Source organism: Scyliorhinus canicula, chromosome 8, assembly GCF_902713615.1.
Source record: "Scyliorhinus canicula chromosome 8, sScyCan1.1, whole genome shotgun sequence".
Lineage (NCBI taxonomy): Eukaryota > Metazoa > Chordata > Chondrichthyes > Carcharhiniformes > Scyliorhinidae > Scyliorhinus > Scyliorhinus canicula.
In genome coordinates, this window is record NC_052153.1 from 52854409 (window position 1) to 52880598 (window position 26190).

Sequence of the window (26190 nt, forward strand, 5' to 3'; positions counted from 1 at the left end):
ACTAATTGCTAATTAGCAAGTACTGTATGAATGATTTGCTTGCAAGAATGATACAGAAATTTGATTAAAATTCTTATTCTTCATTTTTTGCTTCTTTGTCATCTCCAAGTCAGTTCTTTTTGATCCTCTACGTAAGCTTTTTCAACAAAATGCAATTGACTTTTCTTATTAGGAACACTAACACAAATGAGTTTGATGTACATATTGATAGCAGTAACATTTTTGTCAGGTGGGTGAGCTATCTATGTTCCCTCATTGAAGGTTTGAACACTTGTTGTATTGGCGAGTACTGACAAGAGCCAGGAACCCATCATTATTCAATTATATCTTTCACCTATGGCAGTATGAGGGATTTTTAAAAACAGATTTAAGTTAGCTAAATTTATAGTTTTGACGGGACAGGTTTGGAAAAAGTAGCATAATCTTTTTTTTTTAATCCTTTAAATTGTCGAATCCTGGCAAACTCGAAGCACAGGTTCTGTATGTGCTTTTTGAACAGAATTTCTATGAAGTTATCATGGGCCACTGTTGCCCCAGCAGCACTTGACTTGTTCATCGGGTGTGTCTCATTCTTTACCAGTCACTATCGTAATGAAATGTTTCATTTAAATCGAATATTTTGAGTTATTGGTCATAAATTGTACTAAAATATTGCTGTAAATGATTAAATATGCAACTTTTTTCACAGTCCCACGAGCTCCTGAGATAGAACCAGCCGATTGTCTAGTTTCTGATAATTGTGCAACTGTAGCATGGAGAATGCCAGAGGAAGATAATAAGATTGATCACTACATACTAGAATACAGAAAAACCAACTATGAAGGACCTCCTAGAGTTAAAGAGGAACGGAACTGGGACATCATTGATGATATCAAGGATTCCGAATACACGTTAACAGGTCACTTCCACATTTTAAAAGTTAATCCTAATATATAAGCGAAACGTGGATGGGGGTCAGTTGTTACTGTTCCACAGATGCTCTGTTAATCAGATTGTAGCCATTTTGTTATTTAAGGGCAGCATGGTAGCATAGTGGTTAGCACAGTTGCTTCACAGCTCCAGGGTCCCAGGTTCGATTCCCAGCTTGGGACACTGTCTGTGCAGAGTCTGCACGTTCTCCCCGTGTCTGCGTGGGTTTCCCCCTGGTGCTCCGGTTTCCTCCCACAGTCCAAAGATGTGCAGGTTACGTGGATTGGCCATGATAAATTGCCCTTAATATCCAAAAAGGTGAGGTGGGGTTACTGGGTTATGGGGATAGGGTGGAGGAGTGGTCTTAATTGGAGTGCTCTTTCCAAGAGCTGGTGCAGACTCGATCTGCACTGTAAATTCTATGATGATCCACAATCTGTCCACCAGTTAACATGGCTGTATTAGCAGCTGGTCACATGACCATGTAATTTCACATTGAGCAATTGAGAGTTTGAGATCATCTTGTGGTTACAAATCAAATGTTCTCAATAAAGCTGCCAGCAGAATACTTTAAGAGATATAATCGACGTAGTAGTTTACAAACAGATTTAACTTTCAAAATACAGTAATGGTTTCTTGCTCAAAGCAAAAACAGCTTGCACAGACTTTCAGAGTTAGAGTGAAAATATGAAAATACGAAATATGGATAGCGAATAGTTAGGTAAAAGGTATAGAGTGATCCTGGATGAAAAATGGCTGCCTGGACCTCCAGCTTTAAGGAAAATGTTATCAGTCTGACTCCAACTGTCCCTACCCTTGTAATGTGCTGGTTGGCTTGGGTGAGTCTGAAATGTATTTGATTGGATGGTTAGTTGTCAATCATCAATATGCAATATAGCTGTGGATATGTTTGTTGTGTATTGGAATGTGATCTACACTTTTAATCAGCTCTGGTTTCTATTGGTTTTTCTGCTGACTGCTATACTATTCATATTTTGAACAATGGTGGATTCATGTTGTCATGGTGCTTATTTTGACCTTGATCAGATTTTGGTACGGTTTAATACTTTTCATTAGATTCTGTTCATTAGAACAATGGACAGTTTATAATGTCAATTTAACTTTTCAGTAGAAATGTTACATTTGTTTCTAGCTGGTCTGTGGATGTTTCAAATTCTGTGCTTTTTGTTACTGCAAGTTGTGTGTTTTCGTAATCTAAGGTTATGCTTGAAGTCTTATGATGAAATCCATTTTAAAATGGATTTCAAACTGGGCTTTAGTATTTATATCAAAATGGCTAAAACAATGACCCTTTTACCTATCAGAAATAGCTGGTTCCCTTCAGGGATCCATCAAAGATGCCAAAAGACAGCACCGGACCAAGCTCGAGTCCCAGGCTAGCCACACAGACCCCCGCAGACTGTAGCAAGGTCTGCAAGATATAACGGACTACAAGATGAAGGCATGTAAAATCGCAGGCTCCAACGCACCCCTCCCTGATGAGCTCAATGCATTTTATGCACGCTTTGAGCAAGAGGTCAGCGAGAGCATGCCCTCCACCCCAGAAGCCTCAGATGAACTTGTATCTGAGGTCGCCATTGCAAATGTCAGAGCAGCCTTCTCGAAGGTCAACCCACGGAAAGCCACTGGGCCAGATGGGGTACCCGGACGACCACTCAGGTCTTGCAAGCATCAGCTGGCAAGGTATTCACAGACATCTTCAACCTCTCTTTACAACAATCTGAGGTCCCTATCTGCTTCAAGAAGGTGACCATCATCCCTGTACCAAAGAAAATCCAAGCAGCGTGCCTTAATGACTATTGTCCAGTGGCTTTGACATCCATCATTATGAAGTGCTTCAAAAGGTTAGTCATGGCACAAATCAACTCCAGCCTCCTGGATTGCCTTGATCCACTACAGTTCGGCTACCGCTGCAACAGGTCCACAGCAGGCGCCATTTCCCTGGCCCTGCACTCAACCCAGGAACACCTTCAACACCATTATTCCTATGAAACCCATCTCCAAACTCTGTGGCCTGGGCCTCGGCTCCTCCCTCTGCGACTGGATCCTGGACTTCCTAATCCACAGACCACAATCAGGAAGTTTTATTGAGGCAACAACACCTCCTCCACGATCATCCTGAACACCGGTGCCCCACAAGGCTGTGCCATCAGCCCCCTACTATACTCCCTTATACACCTATGACTGTGTGGACAAATTCCCCTCCAACTCGATTTTCAAATTTGCTGATGACACCACCGTAGTGGGTTGGATCTCAAACAGTGACGAGACAGAGTACAGGAATGAGATAGAGGAACTGGTGTGACGACAATAATCTCTCCCCGAATGTCAACAAAACGAAGGAGATTGTCATTGACTTCAGGAAGCGTAGTGGAGAACATGCCCCTGTCTACATCGATGGGAACAAAGTAGAAAGGGTTCAGAGCTTTCAGTTTTTAGGTGTCCACATCACCAACAACCTGTCCTGGTTCCCCCCCATGCTGACACTATAGTTAAGAAAGCCCACCAACGACTTGACTTTCTTAGAAGACAAAGGAAATTTGGCATGTCGGCTACGACTCTCACCAATTTTTACAGATGCTTGATATGGATCCTGCTCCGCCAAAGACTGCAGGAAACTACAAAAGGTTGTCAATGTAGCCCAATCCATCACGCAAACCAGCCTCCCATCCATTGACTCTGTCTACAATTTCCACTGCCTCAGAAAGGCAGCCAGCATAATTAAGGACCCCAGGCACCCTGGGCATACACTCGTCCGCCACCTTCCGTCAGGAAAAAGAGACAAAAGTTTGAGGTCACATACCAAACCGACTGAAGAACAGCTTTTTCCCTGCTGCCATCAGACGTTTGAATGAACCCACCTTGTATTAAGTTGATCTTTTCTTTACACCCTAGCTATGACTGTAACATTACATTCTGCAGTCTTTCCTTCCTTCCCTATGTACTTGATGGTTAGGGAAACGGATAGGAGATTCTGTGGTCACGAACGAGACTCCCGGAAGGTATGTTGCCTCCCAGGTGCCAGGGTCAGAGATGTCTCGGATTGAGTCTACAGAATTCTTTAAGGGGGAGGGGGAGCAACCAGAAGTTGTGGTGCACATAGGCACCAACAACATATCTAAGAAAAGGGATGAGGATCTAAAAAGTGATTTTAGGGAGTTAGGTTGGAAGCTAAAGAGCAGGACAGCAGAATAGTAATCTCAGGATTGCTACCGGTCACTTCCGGTGGCGGCTATGAGGGAGTAAGTCGCACATTTGGTGGCTCTTACTCCGGTCTGACTTTAAGACCTTTTTCCCCGACTGTTTTTGAACTTTGGAGCGCTGGAGTGAAAAACAATAGCACTCTAGATCTGAATCCATACAGAGTTGTATGGACTTAAGGAGCAGAAGGGAGCGAAAACAGGCGAAGAAGGGGCTGAACAAAGGTGGTGTGGAAGCTGAAGTAGGAGGAAAGATGGCCGAATAACGGACCACGGAAAGGACGGTCCAGGCAGCACTGGACAACATGCTGCAGGTCATGAAAGAGCTTCACAGCACTGAAGCAGGATAATTTGGAACAGTTCCAGAAAGTGGTGGAGCAACTTGACCGGAGGGTGGATGCTCAGGATAAGAAGGTCCAGGCACTGGAGAAGACAGTGGAAGAGCAGGCGGATTTCCAAACGGTAGCGGATGTGGAAATTAGTAAGTTGAAGGAGCAGCAAGCAAGGCTGGTGGACAAGCTGGAGGACCTGGAAAATAGGTCTCGCCGGCAGAATGTGAGAATCATTGGGCTCTCGGAGGGGGCCGCGGGAGTGGATGCCACGGCATATGTGCCAGACATGCTGCAGAAGCTGGTGGGGGATGATTTCTTCCCGCGTCCGTTTGAGCTGGGCAGGGCACACGGAGTGCAGGCGAGGCAGCCGCGAAGGGGGGGGGTGGGGGGAGGGAGGGCGAGGGAGGGCGCCCCGGGTGATGGTGGTCAGGTTCCATAGGTTCGTGGACAAGGAGCAGGTTCTACAGTGGGCCAAGAGCACGAGGAGCTGCTCATGGAACAACAGTGTCCTGCGCATCTACCAGGATCTGAGCCAGGAGGTGGCCAGAAGGAGGGCAGCCTACAGACAAATTAAAGAGATTCTGTTTAAAAAGGTCGAGTTCGGGCTACTTTTCCCGGCGTGGCTTTGGGTCACATACCGGGAACAGCAACATTATTTTGACGACCCGGAGGAAGCGATGGACTTCGCTACGGGGCATGGACTGGTGCCGAACTGAGGACCCATGGACTCAAGTTAGAGTGTACTAAGGGATGCCTGCAGTTGTTCACAGATTGCCCTTCGTGTTAGCGATGTCGTTCGGCATGCTCTTTTACTTAAAACTGGGGGTGTTCTTGTCTTTGTGTTTGCCTGTTTGAAAGTTTTAAAGCTAAAGCCAAAGAGATAGTTAAAGTTTAAGTTGTTTGGGTGCTGGGGGACTGTTCGGGTTCTCTTTGCCTTTCTTCTTCTTCTGGGAATGTTGCTTTGTTCTTTGTTTGTTTTCTCTCTGTCTCGGTCCCAGAGCGATTGCTCGAACAGGGCTGTTCTGGGGAGGTGGTGTTGATGGGCGGGGGGGGGGGGGGGGAGCGGGGGGGCAATAGGTGTGTGACGTGGCGCCACCGGAGTTGAGCCACCAGGCTAACTGCTTTGAGCTAGTCAACGGGAGTGAGGTGGGAGGTGTGTATACAGCCAGTATATGGCAGGGGTTAGGTTACAAGGGGTTGTTGCTGGGCGGGGGGGGGGGGGGGGGGGGTGTGTGAAGGATGATCTACTGATGAGGGAGGGAACTGAACCAGGTAACAGGGAAGGGGTCGGGGGTGGGAGCTGCCAAGAGGCGGACCAGGGGAGGCGCGGCACATGGGCAGGGGGTGGGCCCAAGAAGGGGGATGGCTGATCGGCATGGGGGAGGGGGGGGGAGGGCAGGGTGCCCTCCAACCAGGCTGATCACCTGGAATGTTAGAGGATTAAACGGGCCGGTCAAGAGGACACGTGTGTTCACGCACTTACTGGCTCTGAAGGCGGATGTAATGTTGCTGCAGGAGACGCATTTGAAAGTGGCGGACCAGATTAGATTACATAAGGGCTGGGTTAGCCAGGTCTTCCATTCGGGGCTTGACACTAAGACCAGAGGGGTCGCGATCATGATTAACAAACGGGTTAAGTTTGAGGCAGACAGCACAGTTGCGGATGGGGGGGTTGGATTTCTCATGGTTCGGGGCAAGCTCGAGGGGGTGAAGGTGGTCCTAGTGAATGTTTACGCTCCAAACTGGGATGATGTAGATTTCATCAAAAGGCTGCTGAGGAAAATCCACGACTTGGATTCGCACAAGTTGATTATGGGTGGGGACTTTAATACAGTCCTCGACCCCGAACTGGACCGGTCGTGCTCCAGAACGGGCAGGGTCCCGGCAATGGCAAGAGAACTGAGAGGGTTCATGGAACAAATGGGGCGGGGGGGGTGGACCCCTGGAGAATCCGCCGGCCAACGGGGAAGGAGTTCTCGTTCTCTTCACATGTTCACAAGGTTTATTCTTGTATTGACTTCTTTATTATGAGTAGGGACCTTTTGGAGGGGGTGAGGGATACAGAATACTCGGCAATCACTATTTTGGACCATGCTCCACATTGGGTCTACCTGCTGGTCTGCAAAGAAAGTTACCAGCAGGGGCAGCACGGTGGCACAGTGGTTAGCATTGCTGCCTACGGCGCTGAGGACCCGGGTTCGAATCCCGGCCCTGGGTCACTGTCTGTATGGAGTTTGCACATTCTCCCCGTGTCTGCGTGGGTTTCACCCCCACAACCCAAAAGATGTGCAGGCTAGGTGGATTGGCCATGCTAAATTGCCTCTTAATTGGATAAAATAATTGGGTACTCTAAATTTATTTGAAAAAAAAGAAAGTTACCAGCACCCACAATGGAGGTTAGAGGTGGGATTGTTGGCAGAGGAGAGGGTGTGAGAGAGAGTGGGGAAATGCATGCAGGACTACCTGCAGGTCAATGATACAGGGGAAGTCTCAGCAGCGGTGCTCTGGGAGGTGCTGAAGGGGGTGGTGAGAGGGGACCTGATCTCAATCCGAGACCATAGGGACAGAACGGATAGTGCAGAGATGGACAGACTGGTGCAGGAGATGACACGGACGGATAGGGAATATGCGGACTCCCGGAGGGCAGAGATACTTGGGGAACGACTCGAACAGGAAGAAGGAGGATGTGCTGGAAATTTTGAAAAGCATCAGGATAGATAAGTCCAGGCATTGTCAAACTCGGGGGTGCGACCTGCGGGTGGGTCGCAAGCGGGTGTGGGGACGGTCGCAGAGCTGTCCGTCATGGCGCTCCTGATCGCGCAAGTCTGCGCGCAACAGCCGCAGCAGCCGGCTGTTATTAACAGCCTTCAAAATGGCCGCTAACATGTAAGAAAAATGCAGCCGCATGGCGCATGCGTGCCAGATCATCTGCGCGCATGTGCAAAACTATGCGCATGCGCGCCAATGATCGGGCACACAAACGCAGTGTTGTGGCCACTTTTTTTTTTAACGGTCACAGATTTTTGTTTTAGATGTTTGGGGGGTTTATTCAATTTATTCATTTACTTTTTACTTGTTTCATTTATTTTATTCATTTTATTTTTATTTTTTTTTACAAGTTGGGGGAGTTTATTTGATAAAATGTTACAGGAAAAAATGCAGAACTTTGGACAGATTGAGACTCCATACTTTCCGACACCGAAAGGCTTCACCTTCATTTAACAGGTTCCATTGGACGAGCGTGTACGAGGGCCAAAGGGACCCAAAACCATTTCCTCTATTTTTGTCAGCAGCAAATAAGGTAAGAGAAAATGGTGGGTCGCGCAGGTCGGCTGGCATGGGTCACGAAGGTCGGTCGGTTGGTAAAAATGGGTCCCCGGAAAAAAAGTTTGAAGAACACTGGATAAGTCCTTTGGGCCTGATGGGATATATCCAAGGTTACTACAGGAAGCGAGGGAGGAGATTTCTGTGCTGTTGGCGATGAGTTTTGCATCCTCACTCTCCACTGGAGTAGTACCGGATGATCTATAAGTTTGCGGATGATACAACGTGGTGGGTCGTATCTCAAACAATGACTAATCAGGCTACAGAAGGGAGATAAATTACTTGGTTGCATGGTGTACTGAAAACAACCTCTCTCTAAATGTCGGAAAGACTAAGGAGCTGATCATCGACTTCAGGAAGCGTAGCATGACACAGCCCCATCTGCATCAATGGCTCCGAAGTGGAGATGGTCGATAGCTTTAAGTTCCTGGGGGTCACCGTCACCAACAGTCTGTCCTGGTCCACTCATGTTGATGCAACGGTCAAGAAAGCCCAACAAAGTCTCTACTTCCTATGGAAGCTAAAGAAATTCGGCATGTTTGCATTCACTCTCTCAAACTTCTACAGATGTACCATAAAGAGCATCCTATCCGGCTGCATTACAGCCTGGTATGGCAACTACTCGGCCCAAGATCGCAAGAAACTGCAGTGTGGTGAACTCCGCCCAACTCATCACACAAGCTTGCCACCTGCACTTTGATTCTGTCTACACCTCCCACTGCCTCAGGAAGGCAGACAGAATTATCAGAGACCCCTCCCACTTTGCCTTCATCCAGACCCTGCAATTAGGCAGAAGATACAGAAGTCTGAGGACCTGTACATCCAGACACAGGAATAGCTTTTTCCCCACAGCTACTAGACTCCTCAAGGACTGATCTGTTCCCTGTAAGAACAATATTCATGGTGTCCTATGCTGCTCATGCTCATCTGAGGAAGGAGCTGTGCTCCGAAAGCTGCACAAATCCCTGGAAATAAGAAACAACTTTATTTGTAAATACCACGTACACTTGTGCTGTTGCTCTGTAAAGATTGGAAAATATCAATAAAAGTAGTTCAAAAAATAAAATTCTGTTTTCTTTGTTGAGAGGCCATGCTGCTTTATACAACATTAATGGAATATGCTGTATATGGCAGCTAATGGGGAGGGTAGGCCAATGGTGGGTGAGCCATTAGGTGGTGCCATTCCAACATTCACAGTAATTTACTTCTATATTATGGCCTCTTCTCGCGTTTCTTCACCTGCATCACTGGTGTTCACTTTGAGACGGCTGCACTGATCCATCACTCTGCAGCTGGGACCAGAAATCACAGCTGAAAAAGTACAAAAAGACCAGGAGGCAGAAGTCTTGACCCAATATCACATGTTGACTGGAAGATCTGGCCCAGTATTTTTTTCCATTTTATTGGGTCCTATATTTCTCAATTCCAGGAATATAAGATTCCCTGAAACAAGACTGTTGCATGAAATTTTTACCAAATGCATATCTTCAAATATATTTCATACTATAGAAAGACCTGCTGCACGAAGAAGTCTGAGTCCATATTTTTCTTCATGAAATTAATTTATCGATTGCCACTTCACTCAGCATCTGTATAGGGTCCCTTCACAGCCTGCCTTTTTTGTGGAGTACCTAACATTCTGTCTGATAATTACTTTTGTAACAGTTTTAAATGAAAGCAAATTCAACTGTTCTTGATTTAGACAGTCTGTAAATTGTCTAGTAAGATCAAAACTAAGTACGCAGATGGGAACTCGGTTTGGCATTGTTTCAGTGTGTGGGTGGATAGGGAGAATTTCTCATGGCAATTAACTAAAACGGGGAGGGGGGGAATATTCCAATGCATAATATACCAGAAGGAGTTATTCATATTTCAGATGTTTCACCAATGAGGATGGAACATTGTTAACCAATGGTCCTTCTTTATTCACCTATCGTTCTTATTTGTTCTACAGGGCTAAAGTTTGAATCCAAGTACATGAACTTTCGGGTCAGAGCATGCAACAAGGCTGTGGCAGGGGACTATTCTGAACCAATAACCTTGGAAACAAAAGGTGACTCCTTTGGCAATATTTTGTATTTATTCCCAATCTATAAATTATAGTTCTGCTGGTTGCATTTCAAAAAGTATTGTTTTCATTGACCGAAATCATTTTGTATATACGTGTTGCTGGAAACAAAAGAGACATGTCAAAGCTTTACACACCAATTTTCTAGTTCTATACTACCAAACAACTATATACAAGTATGTTTCATGTTAAAATTGAAACTTTGTACAGGAGGTTAAAGATTAATAATTCTCTTGGACTGATTTGTTCACCCAGGTTGTATTGTAGCCTCAGTAGGAAAGCCTAATGGTTAATTTATTCTTTCAAATAATATTCATTACATTTTTGTTTTTATTCATGCAATCTCCACAAACGGCATGTGTGGGGCGTGTCTGAGGCAGGGCATGCACGCGTGTGTGTGTATGTGGGTATGTGTGGGGTCGGGGGGGGGGGCACATGGGGGCCATTGGACAAGCCTGTTCCAGGGTTTGGAAGGTGCTGTCTGAGGAGTGTTGGTGAATTCCTGCTGTGCGCCTTGCAGATTCCCAATTTTTACAGATGCACCACGGAAAGCATCCTACCTGGCTGCATCACTGCCTGGTATGGCAACTGCTCGCCCAAGGCCGTAAGAAACTACAGAGTCGTGAACACAGCCCAGTCCATCACGAAAACCTGCCTCCCATCCATTGACTCTGTCTACTCTTCCTGCTGCCTTGGGAAAGAAGGCAGCAAATTCAAAGACTCCTTGAGTTATTCCCTGGGTTATTCCCTTTTACAATCTTTTCCATCAGGCAGGAGATACAAAAGTCTGAGAATATGCACTAACAGATTCGAAAACCGCTTCTTCCCTGCTGTTACCAGACACCTGAATGACCCACATATGGACTGAGCTGATCTCTCCACGCATGAATCCAAAGAGCTTCTACAAATACATAAAGAGAAAAGAGTAACAAGGGAGAGAGTAGGGCCCCTTAAGGACCTAAAAGGGTAATTATGTGCACATCCGCAAGAGATGGGCGAGATCCTAAATGAATATTTCTCATCGATATTTAATGTTGAGAAGGGCATGGATGTTGGGGAACTTGGGGAAATAAATAGTGATGTCTTGAGGAGTGTACATATTACAGAGAAGGGGGTTCTGGAAATCTGAAAGCGCATCAAGATAGGTAAATCCCCAAGACCTGATGAAATGTATTCCAGGATGTTGTGGGAAGCTAGGGAGGAAATTACGGGACCCTTAGCAGAGATATTTGAATCGTCGACAGCCACAGGTCAGGTGCTTGAAGATTGTAGGGTAGCAAATGTTGTGCCTTTGTTTAAGAAGGGTCGCAGGGAAAAGCTTGGGAATACAGACCGGGCTAACGTCTGTGGTGGGTAAGTTGTTAGAACTGAGATGATTTACCTTCCAACAACCATAACCATCTTCCTTTGTGCTAGGTATGATTCTAACCAGCAGAGAGGTTTCCTCCTGATTCCCATTGACTCCAATTTTGCTAAGGCTCCTCGATGCCATACTCTGTCTGCTGCCTTGATGTCAAGGGCAGTCACTCTCGCCTCACCATTTGAGTGGTTCCCAAGCCTATTTCACAAGCTGTGCTTAATTGGATTCCGATTGGCAATGTTTATAAAGAAACTAAGCAAAATTATTTTCACTTCAAGTCAGCTAAGTTAATTTTCCTCATTTTGCAGTTAGTTTTGCAGTGTTGTTTATTTCCTCCAGGAGGTTTATGCATCTCCTAAATCTAGACTGCATTTGCATAGCTCTTGTACTTGTGAATAATGCACAAATATTCACAATATGCACAAATGATTTAGCACAGTGGGCTAAACAGCTGGCTTGTATTGCAGAGCAATGCCAGCAGCGCGGGTTCAATTCCCGTACCGGCCTCCCCGAACAGGCGCCGGAATGTGGCGACGAGGGGTTTTTCACAGTAATTTCATTGAAGCCTACTTGTGACAAGTTGTTGTTATTATTAAATAAAGATAAATTGCTTGCCTGTAGGCTCTTCATACCTTGATTTGGGTCTTCATGGCTCCCTTCACATACTTCAGACGTTCCTCAGGTTATTTTGGCTCAGTTGAGAACTTTAGCAAGTGGTCAGTAGAGATGGGCTTCTGGTCATAAATGGGTAATATTGCATACAGCCTGTGCTTCACAAGATGGAAACTGGAATCTATGTATATCATGATGCAGTTGGGCAAGCTTAGCACTTTGCTTCCTCAATAATAGAAACTAGGACAATTTTATTGTTTCTGAAGAGTGAAGCCAGTTCTAAAAGTAGGTATTTTATCATTCCATTGCCCTACTCCTTCCAGAGAACCAAAAAACCTCTTGAGCGTCAGAAATGTTTCGCCATTCCATGTGTTTTGAAATGAGCCTCACCTATGATCTTTGTTTTTCAACAATTCTCCTCGAATGAAAGCTACTGAGGCTGTGTGGGCTCCCTCAGTAAAAGCTGGCTGTTATAATGCCACTGTGCAGCTGGATTGGAGAGCTCACCAGTTTATTTTTCAAGGTTAAGTTCTGCTGGTGGAATGCTGTTTCTCCAGATTCATTAAGGCTGTACTTTGTTATAAACTGTATTGCATGAATTATTTGACATCTGAAAAATGTGAAGTGTTTTCGGAATGCCATTTCACTTTATTTTTTGATGTCCTAAAATCTTATTTTTGTACCAATTTGCTCATAGGTTTCAACTTTAGCTTTGATGGCACAACTTCACACCAAAATTTAAAAGTTGATGATTTTAGTGTTGAATGGGACTCTTCGGGTGGAAAGGGTCAGGAGAGTAAAATAAAAGGAAAAGAAAACAAGGGCAGGTAACCATTTTATTGTGTCCACTTTTTTTCAGAGCAGAAAGTTTTATATCTAATAAACTGTCACTGTTTTCCAGGAACATAAATCTGTGGATCTGACCTACTGCAGGAGAGGTTAATTTATAAACCACGATGCCTGAAAATATTTCTGTAATACAAGTCCTATAGAAACTTATAATGAAAAGAATTAATCCAGTGAATTTGTCCTACTAAAAGCAGCGTATTTGAAAAAATCTATTTCACACCTGCTGGGTTCAATACTGTGCACACTTCAGATGGATGTATTGTGAATATTTGATCTAAAGCAGGACATGTTTTCCTTCCCCATTTTTGCCTTGCATATTTCCCCCACCCATCAGTCGCTGGGAATATCCATGAATTTTTCCCACTCCAATAATGTAACTTTGCAGCAAAACCATTTTAAAAAAAAAAAATGTTTTTATTTGCTCTTGGGATGTGGGCATCGCTGGCTGGGCCAGCATTTGTTGCCCATCCTTAATTGCCCTTGAACTGAGTGGCTTGCTAGGCCATTTCAGTGGGGGCAGTTAAGAGTCAACCACATCACTGTGTGGGTCTGGAGTCACATGTAGGCCAGACTGGGTTAGGAAGGCAGATTTCCTTCCCTGAAGGACATTAGTGAACCAGATGGGTTGTTATGACAATTGGCAATGGTTTCATGTCATTATACTTTTAATTCCAGATTTTTATTGAATTCAAATTTCACCATCTGCCATGGTGGGATTCGAACCTGGGACCCCAGAGCATTACTCTGGATTACTAGTCTAGTGACAATACCCCCTCCCCTATTATATTTATTTATGTATGTCAACTGGGTTTCAGCAAAGTTACTGCAGTGAAACAGAAGAAGCCATGGAAGTTCTGGATGTCGATGCATAATTTTGTTTTGCTCCAGGATCTAATATGAATGCACTGAAATGGAGAAATTAGTCCTCTTGTTATCAAAACATTGGAACAGGAGTAGTCCTTTCAGCCCCTTGAGCCTGTTCCGGCATTGTCAGATCAAATCTGAAGTCCAAACATGCATGTGAACAGGCTTGCACAGTGTACCAGTAGTTTTCCTGCCACCCCTGTAACATATTGTACAGAAAATATACGCAGTTGGCACAAATCCAGTGATGTAATCCAATACATGTTCAGAACTTAATTCCTAAAGTTGGTAGTATCCGTTTTTCTATTTCTAAGTTTAATTGTCTTTGGAAAATCTTTAAGATGCTGGCTACTGCAAAGATGGGGAAAGTGGTACAAAGTAATCTCTTAATTTCTTTCTAAATCTGAGGGAATTTAAGGGGCAGTCCCTTGTCCGGGCTCAAATGAACAGGAGTCCATGTGGTTTTGCTCTTGCAATATGAACCCTTGCCATAAAATCCATTTCTGATGAACAATATCATTTGCATCTTAGCAGCATATAATAAAATTGTCCTTGTGCAATTCTGTTTACATTTTCCAAGTGTTTACATAAGATATTGTGCTAATCTACTATTTTCATCATCTCACAGTGGCCATGTTTCCTTGGTGAAGCGCAATATGAGGTGAAATATAATAAATAGTTGCATAGTTTGAGCTTAGCTGGTAGCAGTAGAACACTGATAACCATAGTGGCATTGTTTTCTACTAATGGAAATAGTGTGGAACTGATCTGCCAGCCTTATCATCAATCCTTTCAATTTTCTTGTTGATTTTGGAATATGTCCACCTTTATACAGGTTGCAGTTCAGTAGACTCGCCCTTCATTAAATTTAAGCGTGTAGGGAATCTAATTTCCATTGCTCCCAGTTAATGATCTCTGGTTATTTAGATCTGACATTCGGTTTCCTTATGATTGATGAGCAGTGTTTCTTTCTTTTCCGTTTTTAACCACTAAATTGATACATGTGCACCTCAGGATTTGAGTATATTGCAATAAAAGCAAAGGTTAGCTTAAATCAAAGTTTTAGATACTCAATGCTGTATGTCATTGAATAGAGATTTATAAAACCCAAGACAATATCATGAATTCTAATAAAACGATAAATCTGTAGGAATGAATGATGCAGCATCTAGTAACCTTTCTTTCATATGACAAAATGATGTGTTTCTGTGGAAGTGTATGGTAACAGCTGGTAGAACAGCACTCAGCATTTTCTTGACTGCGTTGTATGACGTACTGCTTGCAGATTCTGAACCTCACTACCTGTCTGTGTAGGGATCTGGAATCATAGTTTCTGTCCACTAATTTGATTTACAGTGCTTTTACCATCTTTTCCCAATTAAAATGCCTGATAAACAGCAAATGTAGGAAATGTTCAGCAAACTGAGCAGCATTTGGAGGACAGAGAGAAAGAGGTTGCAAGTTGATGACCTAATTTTTCCTGTTTGGGTACTTAAGTAACGTTTGTAGCATTTTCTAGCTCTGAAAGGTCATCGAACTGACACAATTGACTTCCCACAGATGCTAGCTGACCTGCTGACTATGTCCAGTATTGTTATTTCAGTTTTCCAGTGTCTTTCCAGACTTGCATATTAATTTTTAATGATGCAACAATCTGGGCAATAAGAGTCATGAGCAGCAATGATGGTGTCCACAGTGTTTGTGTTACTATCTCTTGTCCATGAAAAATAATTGATTTTAAAATTTAATGCACATTTACTCAATATTGATATATTTTAAACGCTATTACAGTAGAGAAATTTCACCAGTGCCTTGCCAGACAAAATAGCAAGTTACTTTGATACGATTAGGGTTTTTTTTGTTGCAGCTTTTATAAATTGTGTAGAGGAAAAGGGCAGTCTTCAGAAGCAAATAGTCTCCTAATTGAACTTCGCACCCTTATGCATATTGTGAATGTGGTAGTATTTCACATAACAGTTGCCCTTTTACCTTGTAATTGTACAACAGAGATCAAATGGGACCCCAAGTTCCATTCACCCATCACCCCTGTGTTTTTTGGTCTGCATTGACTCCTTTTGTGGCATTGCTTCAGTATAAAAAGTTTCATCCTTGTTTTCAAATACAGCCACAGCCTTACGCTACCCCACCCCCCGCTGTTTTCGTAACCTGCTGCAGTCCGGCAACCCTCTGATTTCTGTGCGCTTCCAATTCTGTCCTCTTGTACATCTTTAAATTTAACCGTTCTGCCATTGGCAGCCAAACCTGGCTGCCTTGGCCCTGAACCTCTTTAGCTCTCTCTGCTCCTTTAAGAAGCCTCTTAACACTTAGCTCTTCAAAGCGCTATATGTCCCAATATCTCTATAACCCGGTGTCAAATTTTAAATATCTTAATGCAAGTTGTTGTTGGACGTCTCACCAGCTGAGTCCACTCCAAAAGGTGATGAATATCACTTGACAACCTTCTGTCTCAAAAACAAGAATACAACCGACTGAGCCACGTCCTGACATGAATGGGGTTGGGAGGGGATTGTAGTGATGCGAAAGTGCAATAGACCACCTCTCTGCAGCAGGACATGCATAGGAGGGGACGGCGTCACAAAACCCTTGAGACTTTAGGTGGGGGTGGGGAAACGCTCTCATAGGCCACACTAAGGACTGCGCTTTAAATGAAACTTGGGGTCTAATTAGACTCCTGCTGAAATAAGATGAGAGCCTCATCTGCTGCCAAATTAATGGTGTTAAAAATGGGAAATTTGGTGGAATGGAGCATGAACAGGAATTGTTTGATTTTACAGGGATTGTTGTTCATTCATTCATGAGTTGTCGGACCACCATTTAATGCCTAGATCTAATTGCACTTGAGAAGCTGGTGATGAGCTGCCATCTTGGCAACTGTGTGGCTTGTTAGGCCTGTTCAGGGGGGAGTTTGTGGGTCTCCGCTTCAGAGCAGACCGATAAGGATAGCTGTTTTCCTTCCCTAAAGGACACTAATGAATTTAGATGAATTTTTGCAAGAATTTGGTGGTTTCATGGTTACCATTTACTGATGCAGACTTTTTATTGCAAATTTGATTTAATTAATTTAAATTTCTCAACTGTCATTGTGAGATTTTTAGTTACGTGGGCTATGACTCCTGGCAGTTTCTGTTAACTGCTCACCTGGAATAAACTGAAGTCTTGTACCCTTTAAAATCTGAATATTTCACCTCTGATGAAACTACTCAATATTTGGTCAGTATGTATATTAGCAAATCAACATGGTTTGCCTTTTTTTGGACATTATTTAATTGTATTAAGGCTACCTCAGGATTATCCATGCATAACTTGATACATTTAAATCCTTTTGAAATGTTTTGGTTAATTGTTTTGCACAGTGCATTCTTAAAAATAGCTGGTGGTTATCAGGTCTTCTGCTAGAGTAAATAAGCTCTGTAACTAACTTCAATTTTAATTTCATGTTTATAAAAGCATGCCTCAAGTTTAAAAACTGCTTGTGCTTTACCCTGTAAGTGACTGTACAGGAGCACTGGTCTGCTTTTTGCAGTGACAGTTACCCAACCTTTGCAGTTTATTTCATGATTAATGCTTGCTTTACAGCTTCAAATGTGTATGTGGGGTTTAAAACCACTAACTTCAGAAGTCTTCACTTCAGTTCCAAGTGTTTCATTTGTGGTGGTTGATGGTGAAAACCTTCAGGTGTAGAATTTTGTGATTTTATTTTGTCGTCCTCCAGTTTTTAGTAAGATTCTCTTTATTTTTTACCTTAGAATTCCCATTAAAGCCCTGAGTTTAAGGGTGTTGTAAAAATTGGACATTGATCTTGCAATTGGCCTGAAAACATGTGGATTTCTCTATAGCAATATGCCCATTTTGGGGGGATCTCTGAAGATGGGTTTGCAGGGTAGGCTATAGACCATCTTGTTAAATCTCCAGATTAAATACTGAGTTTGGAGCTGAAATGAGTACTTTTCAGATAGCCCTCGATTAATCGTTTTAAATGTTAACTTTTCTTTAATCTTCCTTTCCTGCGGATTCATTCTTAATATTTTGGTGAGTAGTTGTGTTTCAAAAGCAATACTTTTTTCGCTGGTGTATGCATCCAGTTGTATTTTTCACTCTGCAACAATCTGTTTACTTGAAGTATCAAACATTGAAACTGAATTCAGAAGACTCTTACCATAGCCCTTGGGCAGCTACACAAAAAAGCGTATTTATAGAAACAGGATGTGGGCCCCGGAGAGTCACAAATGTTTATCAGGTGCTGACAGTCTATTGCAGTTATAAAGTAATCTGAATAGATCACTTTAAAGCTCCTTGTAATAAAATTGTCAACTAGTCACATGATTTCTCTGGAAACTACTGCTGTTCAATTATGTCACCATGATCTATCTGCCCAAAAAATAAAAGAGGAGTTTTAAAAAGTCAAAATAAATGACAGCGCTTGGTCTCAAAACAATTGAACAGGGCAGCACGGTGGCGCAGTGATTAGCACTGCTGCATCACGGTGCTAAGGATTCTGGTTCAATCCTGGCCCCCGAGTCACTGTCCGTGTGGACTTTGCACATTCTCTCCATATCCGTATGGGTCTCACCCCCACAACGCAAAGATATGCAGGATAGGTGAATTGGCCACGCTAAATTGCCCCTTAATTGAAAAAAAATAATTGCGTACTCGAAATTTATTTTTAAAAAAACAATTGAAAAAATTTCAGAATAAAAAAATAAGCTTCTCGTTGTCAATTTGTTATATAACTTTTCCCTTGATTCTTGTCATGGTTACTAAATGTGGCCCAATTTTGCTGTCTGTTCATTATTCTGTAGAAGTGGTACGCCATCTCCAAAAAGAACATCAGTGTCCTGCCGACCAACGTCAGCAAGAAGTAACAGAGATCGTTTTACTGGTGAATCTTATACAGTTTTAGGTAACGCTATGCTTTTACGTACAAGAACTGCAGCACAGTGCCTATTGCAACTTGCCATTCTGAATCTGTCACTCGGTGTTTTAATTTTCAGAATATTTTATATCACATCCAGTAATAAATTTTCGATTGTCGTGAATAATAAAACCATGGAATATATGCAGGGACATTTTCCAGCATGGAAGAAATCATAGGGGTAGTTCAGATTTAACTATTTTTGTGCAGTGTGGTGAACTGGCCAGGAATGTGAAAGAAATACATTGAATTTGAAAGAACTGGGAAGCTGTTTGAGGGAGTAGGTGATTGAGCAGTTATTTCACTTTTGTGGTGTCCAGTCTGACTGCATCATCTTTCTGGTCCGGCACTTGTCTATGCAGTTTTCTGCCCCAAATATTGTATACATTTTAAATCTGAAAATATTCCAACATGGTCAATAATGGTATCAGTGTTTTGAAACAGTGGTACAATATATGCATCTTGAGAACCGGTGTAACTTCTCCCCTTGATTCTGAGGAGCTAAATATTTACCTTTGGGAATGGGGACTTAGTGAATTCTCCGTAGAAAGATTTAATCGCAGCTCTGAAGTACTAATTGGATTTTTCTAGACTGTGATAAGAATCGTCAGCTAATTTGTAGAATTTTTTGCTCTAATATCCAGTTGATCTTGTTGAATATGAAGCTGCAAGAGTTTAATTTATTTTCTTGTATCTTGGGTGCAGCAAATGAGGTTAATGTATTATTCTGAAGTTAGCTTGTTTCTGCTGGAGGACTACATGTATTTTTTTCCTTCAGAGGTACCTTCTGTTCAGAAGAGTTGACTATATTGGAGGCAGGTCTGAAACCAAAGTGTTAAGTGGTGGATTAATCAAAATTTACCTCAAGCTGAAGGTTGCCAAATCTGAAGCCGTTGTTCGGCTCAATCCCAGGTTAAGCTTGATGGTGCAACTAGTGATTTTTTTTTTTTTAAATGATGCAAGGACAAGCAGCTTGATATTGCTTCCAAAAGATGTATGTGATTGGGCGCTGTTGTTCCTCTGCTTGCCGTCCACCATTAAAAGGCCTCACAGTGTTTCATTGTCTGAAAGATGTTCTGCAAATGTAGATTGATTAAATTATTTTAAAACTCTTTATTATTTCTTTACAGGAGATGCAGTGATTGAAAGTGGGCAGCATTATTGGGAAGTGAAGTCTCAAAAAGACTGTAAATCTTACAGTATAGGTGTGTCCTACAGAAATCTAGGAAAATTTGATCAACTGGGGAAGACTGTTACATCATGGTGTGTTCACATTAACAACTGGCTGCAGACCTCCTTCGCTGCTAAACATAACAATAAAGCCAAATTCATGGATACACAGGTTCCAGACAAAATAGGTGTATACTGCGACTATGATGGAGGTAGTTTTCCTATTCAAAGACATTATTAAAGCTTTATTCATGTCCTCTAACAAAGCAATTTTCTAATAGCTTTGTCAACTGAAAAACTTGGAATGCTCCAGGTCTCAGTCAGCCATGGATTTTGACCTGAGCACTAAGATTTTCCTTGATGTTTTTCTGAGCATTGTCGGTCTTGTAAATACCGTCATTGTATTTTGTTTAAATCTGTTTAACTGGGGCAGCGCGGTGGTACAGTGGTTAGCACTGCTGCCTCACGGTGCCGAGGACCCGGGTTCAATCCTGGCCCTGGGTCACTGTAGAGTTTGCACATTCTCCCCCATGTGTCTGCATGGGTATCACCCCCGCAACCCAAAGCTGTGCAGGGTAGGTGGATTGGCCACACTAAATTGCCCTTAATGGAAAAGAAAATAATTGGGTACTCTAAATTTATTAAATTTAAATAGAAAATCTGTATAATTGACGTATACATTTTAGCCTCAGTGGTTGTGCCCTACGTTCATGCTCTTTAAATAATTTATTAATTCACTTTTTATACTCATGAGGTCTGTGTAAATTGAAACTGTCCATGATTATCCATCTACATCCAAACCAGGACAAGCAAACGTTCAATGAATGTATTCATCTAAAATGATAGATGGGTATCATTTGTTTCTGAATAGATATGATTCACTTGACCAAAGCCCTTGTGCTTACATCTTGCAGTCAAATCGGACATAGGTTGTATATTTTGAAGCTATCAGCAAAAGAGCAGTAAGCATTTTAAACTGAAAATGCTGAAAATATACAGCAGGTTTTTGATGAACGATCAGCAACCTGAAACGCTAAATTTGTTTCGCTCCACAAATGCTCCCTGATCTGATCGATCTTCCAGCAATTGTGGCAACATAGAGCCCTAGCATTCCTGGAGTCAATGGAAATCGGGGGAAACTCTCCGAGTTAGAGTCATAGCTGGCACAAATGAAGATAGTTGTGGTACAAAAACAGAAAATACTGGACAATCTCAGCAGATCTGACAGCGTCTGTAAGGAGAGAAGGGAGCTAACATTTTGAGTCTGGATGACTCTGTCAAAGTTAGAGAGAACTAGAAATGGGGTCAGATTTATACTGTTGTGGGGTGGTGTAGAACAGTGGTATTGGATAGAGGGCCTGTGATAGGTGGAGATTGACATTGACAAAGACAAATATGTCATGGCCAGAAAGACAAAGAGAATGTAAATGAGGGTGATTAAGGCTAAGAAGGGTGCGGATAGCAACGCATAAAGTAATTAGAATGTGTTAATGGCAGAACAAAGGTAGCCATGATGTGGAGATGCCGGTGTTGGACTGGAGTGAGCACAGTAAGAAGTCTTAGAACACCAGGTTAAAGTCCCAACAGGTTTGTTTCGAATCACTAGCTTTCAGAGCTAGTGATTCAAAACAAACCTGTTGGATTTTAACCTGGTGTTGTAAGACTTCTTACAAAACAACGGTAAGCAGTGTCAAAGGGCAACTAGGAACCGGGTACAGTTGGCCCAAGTGGGGTTGGGGGGGCAGGGTCGACAATTGTGAGGGAAAAACAGATCGATGGAATAAATGAAAATTAATTGATAGTAATAAAAATGGGATGAAGGTGGAGGAGAAAGTTCACAGTCTGAAGTTGTTGAACTCCATGATAAGTCACGAAGGCTGTAACATGTCTAATCAGGAGATGAGGTGTTGTTCTTCCAGTTTGCTTTGGATTCACTGAACCTTGCAGCAGGACGACAGGTGGAAGTGAGAGCAGGATGGTTATATTGAAATGGCAAGCGACATCAAGGTCTGGGTCCTGCTTGAGGATGGACCGAAAGTGTTCTGAAAAGCGATCACCCAGTCTGCACTTATGTGGTGTAGACCGCATTGGGAGAAGCAAATACAATAGACCAGACTGAAGGAGGTGCACATGAAGCACTGCTTCACCTGAAATTAGTGTTTAGGCCCTTGAATGGTGAGCAGGGAGGAGGTAATGGGACAGGCATTGCACCTTCTACAATTGCATAGGAAGGGGTGAGGTGTTGGGATAATGGAGGAGTGGGTCAGGGTATCCTGGAGGGAACGGTCCCTGCAGAATGCTGACGGGGAATGAATGTGGGGAAGATGCCTTTGGTGGTGGCATCATTCTGAGTTGGTGGAACTGGCAGAGGATGATCCTTTGAATGCAGAGGCTGGTGGACTGCATAGTTCAAGAGGGTAGTTCACCACCACCTTTTTGACAATTGAAAATAAATGCTGGTCTAGCCACTGACACTCAAAATCCTGTGAAAGAATTCACTGCAGGTGGTGATAAACAGCTGAAGGCACTGGCTAAATTTTGTTTAAATTTAAAAAGACTCAATCCCTTCACTGTCACTAATAAGTCACACCGCAAGTCCAATATGTAGTATGGGATGAACATAAAGCACTATGTCCCTGTGTCTCGCCACTGAGTCAATCATTCTCCCTGGCCATTACCTAAAGCTGAACCAGACTGATCATATTCTTGACATCCTATTTGACTGTGAACGGGGTTTCCAACCTGACATCCTTCCCATCACCAAGGCCACTTACCTCCAAAGTTAAAACAGAAAATGCTGGAAATGGGGCAGCACAGTAGCACATGTGGCTAGCACTGTGGCTTCACAGCGCCAAGGTCCCAGGTTCGATTCCCCGCTGGGTCACTGTCTGTGTGGGTTTCCTACAGGTGCTCCGGTTTCCTCCCACAGTCCAAAGACGTGCTGGTTAGGTAGATTGGCCATGATAAATTGCCCTTGGTGATCAAAAAGGTTAGGAGGCGTTACGGGGATAGGGTGGAAGTGAGGGCTTAAGTGGGTCGGTGCAGACTCGATGGGCCGAATGGCCTCCTGCACTGTAAGTTCTATTCACTCTGAAATGCTCAACAAGTCAAGCAGGAGAGTTAATGTTTGGGGTTGATGACATTTCATCAGTACTGGGAAAATTTGGAGGTGTAAACGATGTGAGAAAGAAAGGGGTAGGTGGGACAAGGGCAAAGAAAGGGTCGATAATAGGGTGAAAGACAGGAGTGATTAAATGACGAGAGTTAGTGTTACAGGGCCAAAGAGAATGATGATGGGGCATGTAAAGAAACAAAAGATATGCCTAGATTTGATGTTTGAAATTAAAAATTAAACAAAACTGAAATATGTAAAAAGGAAACCGTCTACTTCCACCTCAAACATGCCTCCGCTTGTTTGTTGAAACAGTCAGAAATGCCTGTATTAACTTGTGGACTCCACTGTTCTAATGTTCTTCTGGCCTATCTCCCTGCATCCTCATTAAACTGAGCTCATCCAAACTCTGGGTTCTACATTCACAATCGCCCAAGTTACGTTTACGTATCATCCCTGTGCTCATTGACTTACATTGGTTACTGATCTGACAGTGTCCTGATTTTAAAATGTTTACCCTGGTTTTTAAATCCCTCCAATGCCCCTCCCTATTTCCGTAAACTGTCATGATCTGCAAACATACAACCAATGAACACTCAGAATAGGACACAACCAATGGGCGGTCAGGACACTCAGAGGTGGCATCACCACAAGGGGCATGACATAAACACTATATAAAAGGGATGAAGCAGTCACACCTTGCCTCTTTCCACAGACAGACATCTAGAGAGTTAGACAGGGTTTATCAGCAGCATCATACCCCAGCACGTGGCTTAGAGCAAGCTGGTACAGTTCGACTGAGTTACTACAGTTAGATTAGCAGAGAGTCAAACTTATTTGAGAACTGCTAATAGTGCAATAAACACGTTCAACTCATTTCAGAGTCTGGAGCATCCTTTACTTAAGTAGCAGCCTTTGTTATCCGAAGCAGCATAACACAACGTGATACCAGGAGTGACTGTTCAATCTATTTAGTTCAACTCAGCAAGATCCGTGACAACCAGCTACTGAATACAGGCACAATGGACAAGATTGAGGCTCCTCATCAGCTCAGGACCACCGACAATCTTAGTGCCAACTGGCGATCATTCAAGCAGAAATTTCAACTATACGTGGAAGCATCCAACCTCAATGGCGCGACCGATGCTTGGAAGATAGCTCTTCTACTCACCACTGTGGGTGACCATGCGATAGAGATCTTCAACTCCTTTCACTTTTCCGAAGGGCAGGACAAAACCAAGTACCAAACCATCCTGGACAAATTCGACAGCCACTGCGAGGTGGACACCAACAAAATCTTCGAATGCTACATCTTCAAGCAGAGGATGCAAGGTAAAGACGAATCCTTCACCTCCTATCTAACTAACCTTAGACTGCAAGCGCAATCCTGCAACTTCGGTGATATCACTGACTCCATGATCAGAGACCAAATCGTTTTTGGAGTCCACTCTGATCCTCTGCGAGAGCAATTGTTGAAAATCAAGCACATAAGACCATAAGACATAGGAGTGGAAGTAAGGCCATTCGGCCCATCGAGTCCACTCCACCATTCAATCATGGTTGATTTCAACTCCATTTACCCGCTCTCTCCCCATAGCCCTTAATTCCTCGAGAAATCAAGAATTTATCAATTTCTGTCTTAAAGACACTCAATGTCCCGGCCTCCACCGCCCTCTGTGGCAATGAATTCCACAGACCTACCACTCTCTGGCTGAAGAAATTTCTCCTCATCTCTGTTCTAAAGTGACTCCCTTTTATTCTAAGGCTGTGCCCCCGCGTCCTAGTCTCCCCTGCTAATGGAAACAACTTCCCTACGTCCATCCTATCCAAGCCATTCATTATCTTGTACGTTTCTATTAGATCTCCCCTCAACCTCCTAAACTCCAATGAATATAATCCCACGATCCTCAGACGTTCATCGTATGTTAGGCCTACCATTCCTGGGATCATCCGTGTGAATCTCCGCTGGACCCGCTCCAGTGCCAGTATGTCCTTCCTGAGGTATGGGACCCAAAATTGCTCACAGTATTCTAAATGGGGCCTAACTAGTGCTTTATAAAGCCTCAGAAGTACATCCCTGCTTTTATATTCCAAGCCTCTTGAGATAAATGACAACATTACATTTGCTTTCTTAATTACGGACTCAACCTGCAAGTTTACCTTTAGAGAATCCTGGACTAGGACTCCCAAGTCCCTTTGCACTTTAGCATTATGAATTTTGTCACCGTTTAGAAAATAGTCCATGCCTCTATTCTTTTTTCCAAAGTGCAAGACCTCGCACTTGCCCACGTTGAATTTCATCAGCCACTTCTTGGACCATTCTCCTAAACTGTCTAAATCTTTCTGCAGCCTCCCCACCTCCTCAATACTACCTGCCCCTCCACCTATCTTTGTATCATCGGCAAACTTGGCCAGAATGCCCCCAGTCCCGTCATCTAGATCGTTACTATATAAAGAGAACAGCTGTGGCCCCAACACTGAACCCTGCGGGACACCACTTGTCACCGGTTGCCATTCCGAAAAAGAACCTTTTATCCCAACTCTCTGCCTTCTGTCTGACAGCCAATCGTCAATCCATGTTAGTACCTTGCCTCGAATACCATGGGCCCTTATTTTACTCAGCAGTCTCCCGTGAGGCACCTTGTCAAAGGCCTTTTGGAAGTCAAGATAGATAACATCCATTGGCTCTCCTTGGTCTAACCTATTTGTTATCTCTTCAAAGAACTCTAACAGGTTTGTCAGGCACGACCTCCCCTTACTAAATCCATGCTGACTTGTCCTAATCCGACCCTGCACTTCCAAGAATTTAGAAATCTCATCCTTAACGATGGATTCTAGAATTTTGCCAACAACCGAGGTTAGGCTAATTGGCCTATAATTTTCCATCTTTTTTCTTGTTCCCTTCTTGAACAGGGGGGTTACAACAGCGATTTTCCAATCCTCTGGGACTTTCCCTGATTCCAGTGACTTTTGAAAGATCATAACTAACGCCTCCACTATTTCTTCAGCTATCTCCTTTAGAACTCTAGGATGTAGCCCATCTGGGCCCGGAGATTTATCAATTTTCAGACCTTTTAGTTTCTCTAGCACCTTCTCCTTTGTGATGGTAACCATATTCAACTCTGCCCCCTGACTTTCCTGAATTGTTGGGATATTACTCATGTCTTCTACTGTGAAGACTGACGCAAAGTACTTATTAAGTTCCTCAGCTATTTCCTTGTCTCCCATCACTAGATTACCAGCGTCATTTTGGAGCGGCCCAATGTCTACTTTTGCCTCCCGTTTGTTTTTAATGTATTTAAAGAAACTTTTACTATCATTCCTAATGTTACTGGCTAGCTAGCCTACCTTCATATTTGATCCTCTCCTTCCTTATTTCTCTCTTTGTTATCCTCTGTTTTTTTTTGTAGCCTTCCCAATCTTCTGACTTCCCACT

At 43.2% G+C, this 26190-nt stretch overlaps 1 protein-coding gene across 6 annotated transcripts in view; it reads left to right on the plus strand.

Annotated features, from left to right (window-relative positions):
- The window catches only part of fsd1l (fibronectin type III and SPRY domain containing 1-like), an 80497-nt gene that overhangs the window by 40951 nt on the left and 13356 nt on the right, over positions 1-26190 (plus strand). For 2 of the 6 annotated variants that reach the window (XM_038804568.1, XM_038804570.1), the window contains exons 7-12: positions 689-898; positions 9741-9839; positions 12524-12653; positions 14168-14200; positions 18360-18460; positions 19603-19854. In XM_038804568.1, the coding sequence (XP_038660496.1) occupies positions 689-898; positions 9741-9839; positions 12524-12653; positions 14168-14200; positions 18360-18460; positions 19603-19854 (825 nt within the window). The remainder of the gene's footprint in view (positions 1-688; positions 899-9740; positions 9840-12523; positions 12654-14167; positions 14201-18359; positions 18461-19602; positions 19855-26190) is intronic. The other 4 variants (XM_038804573.1, XM_038804569.1, XM_038804571.1 and 1 more) reach the window with 4 other exon arrangements.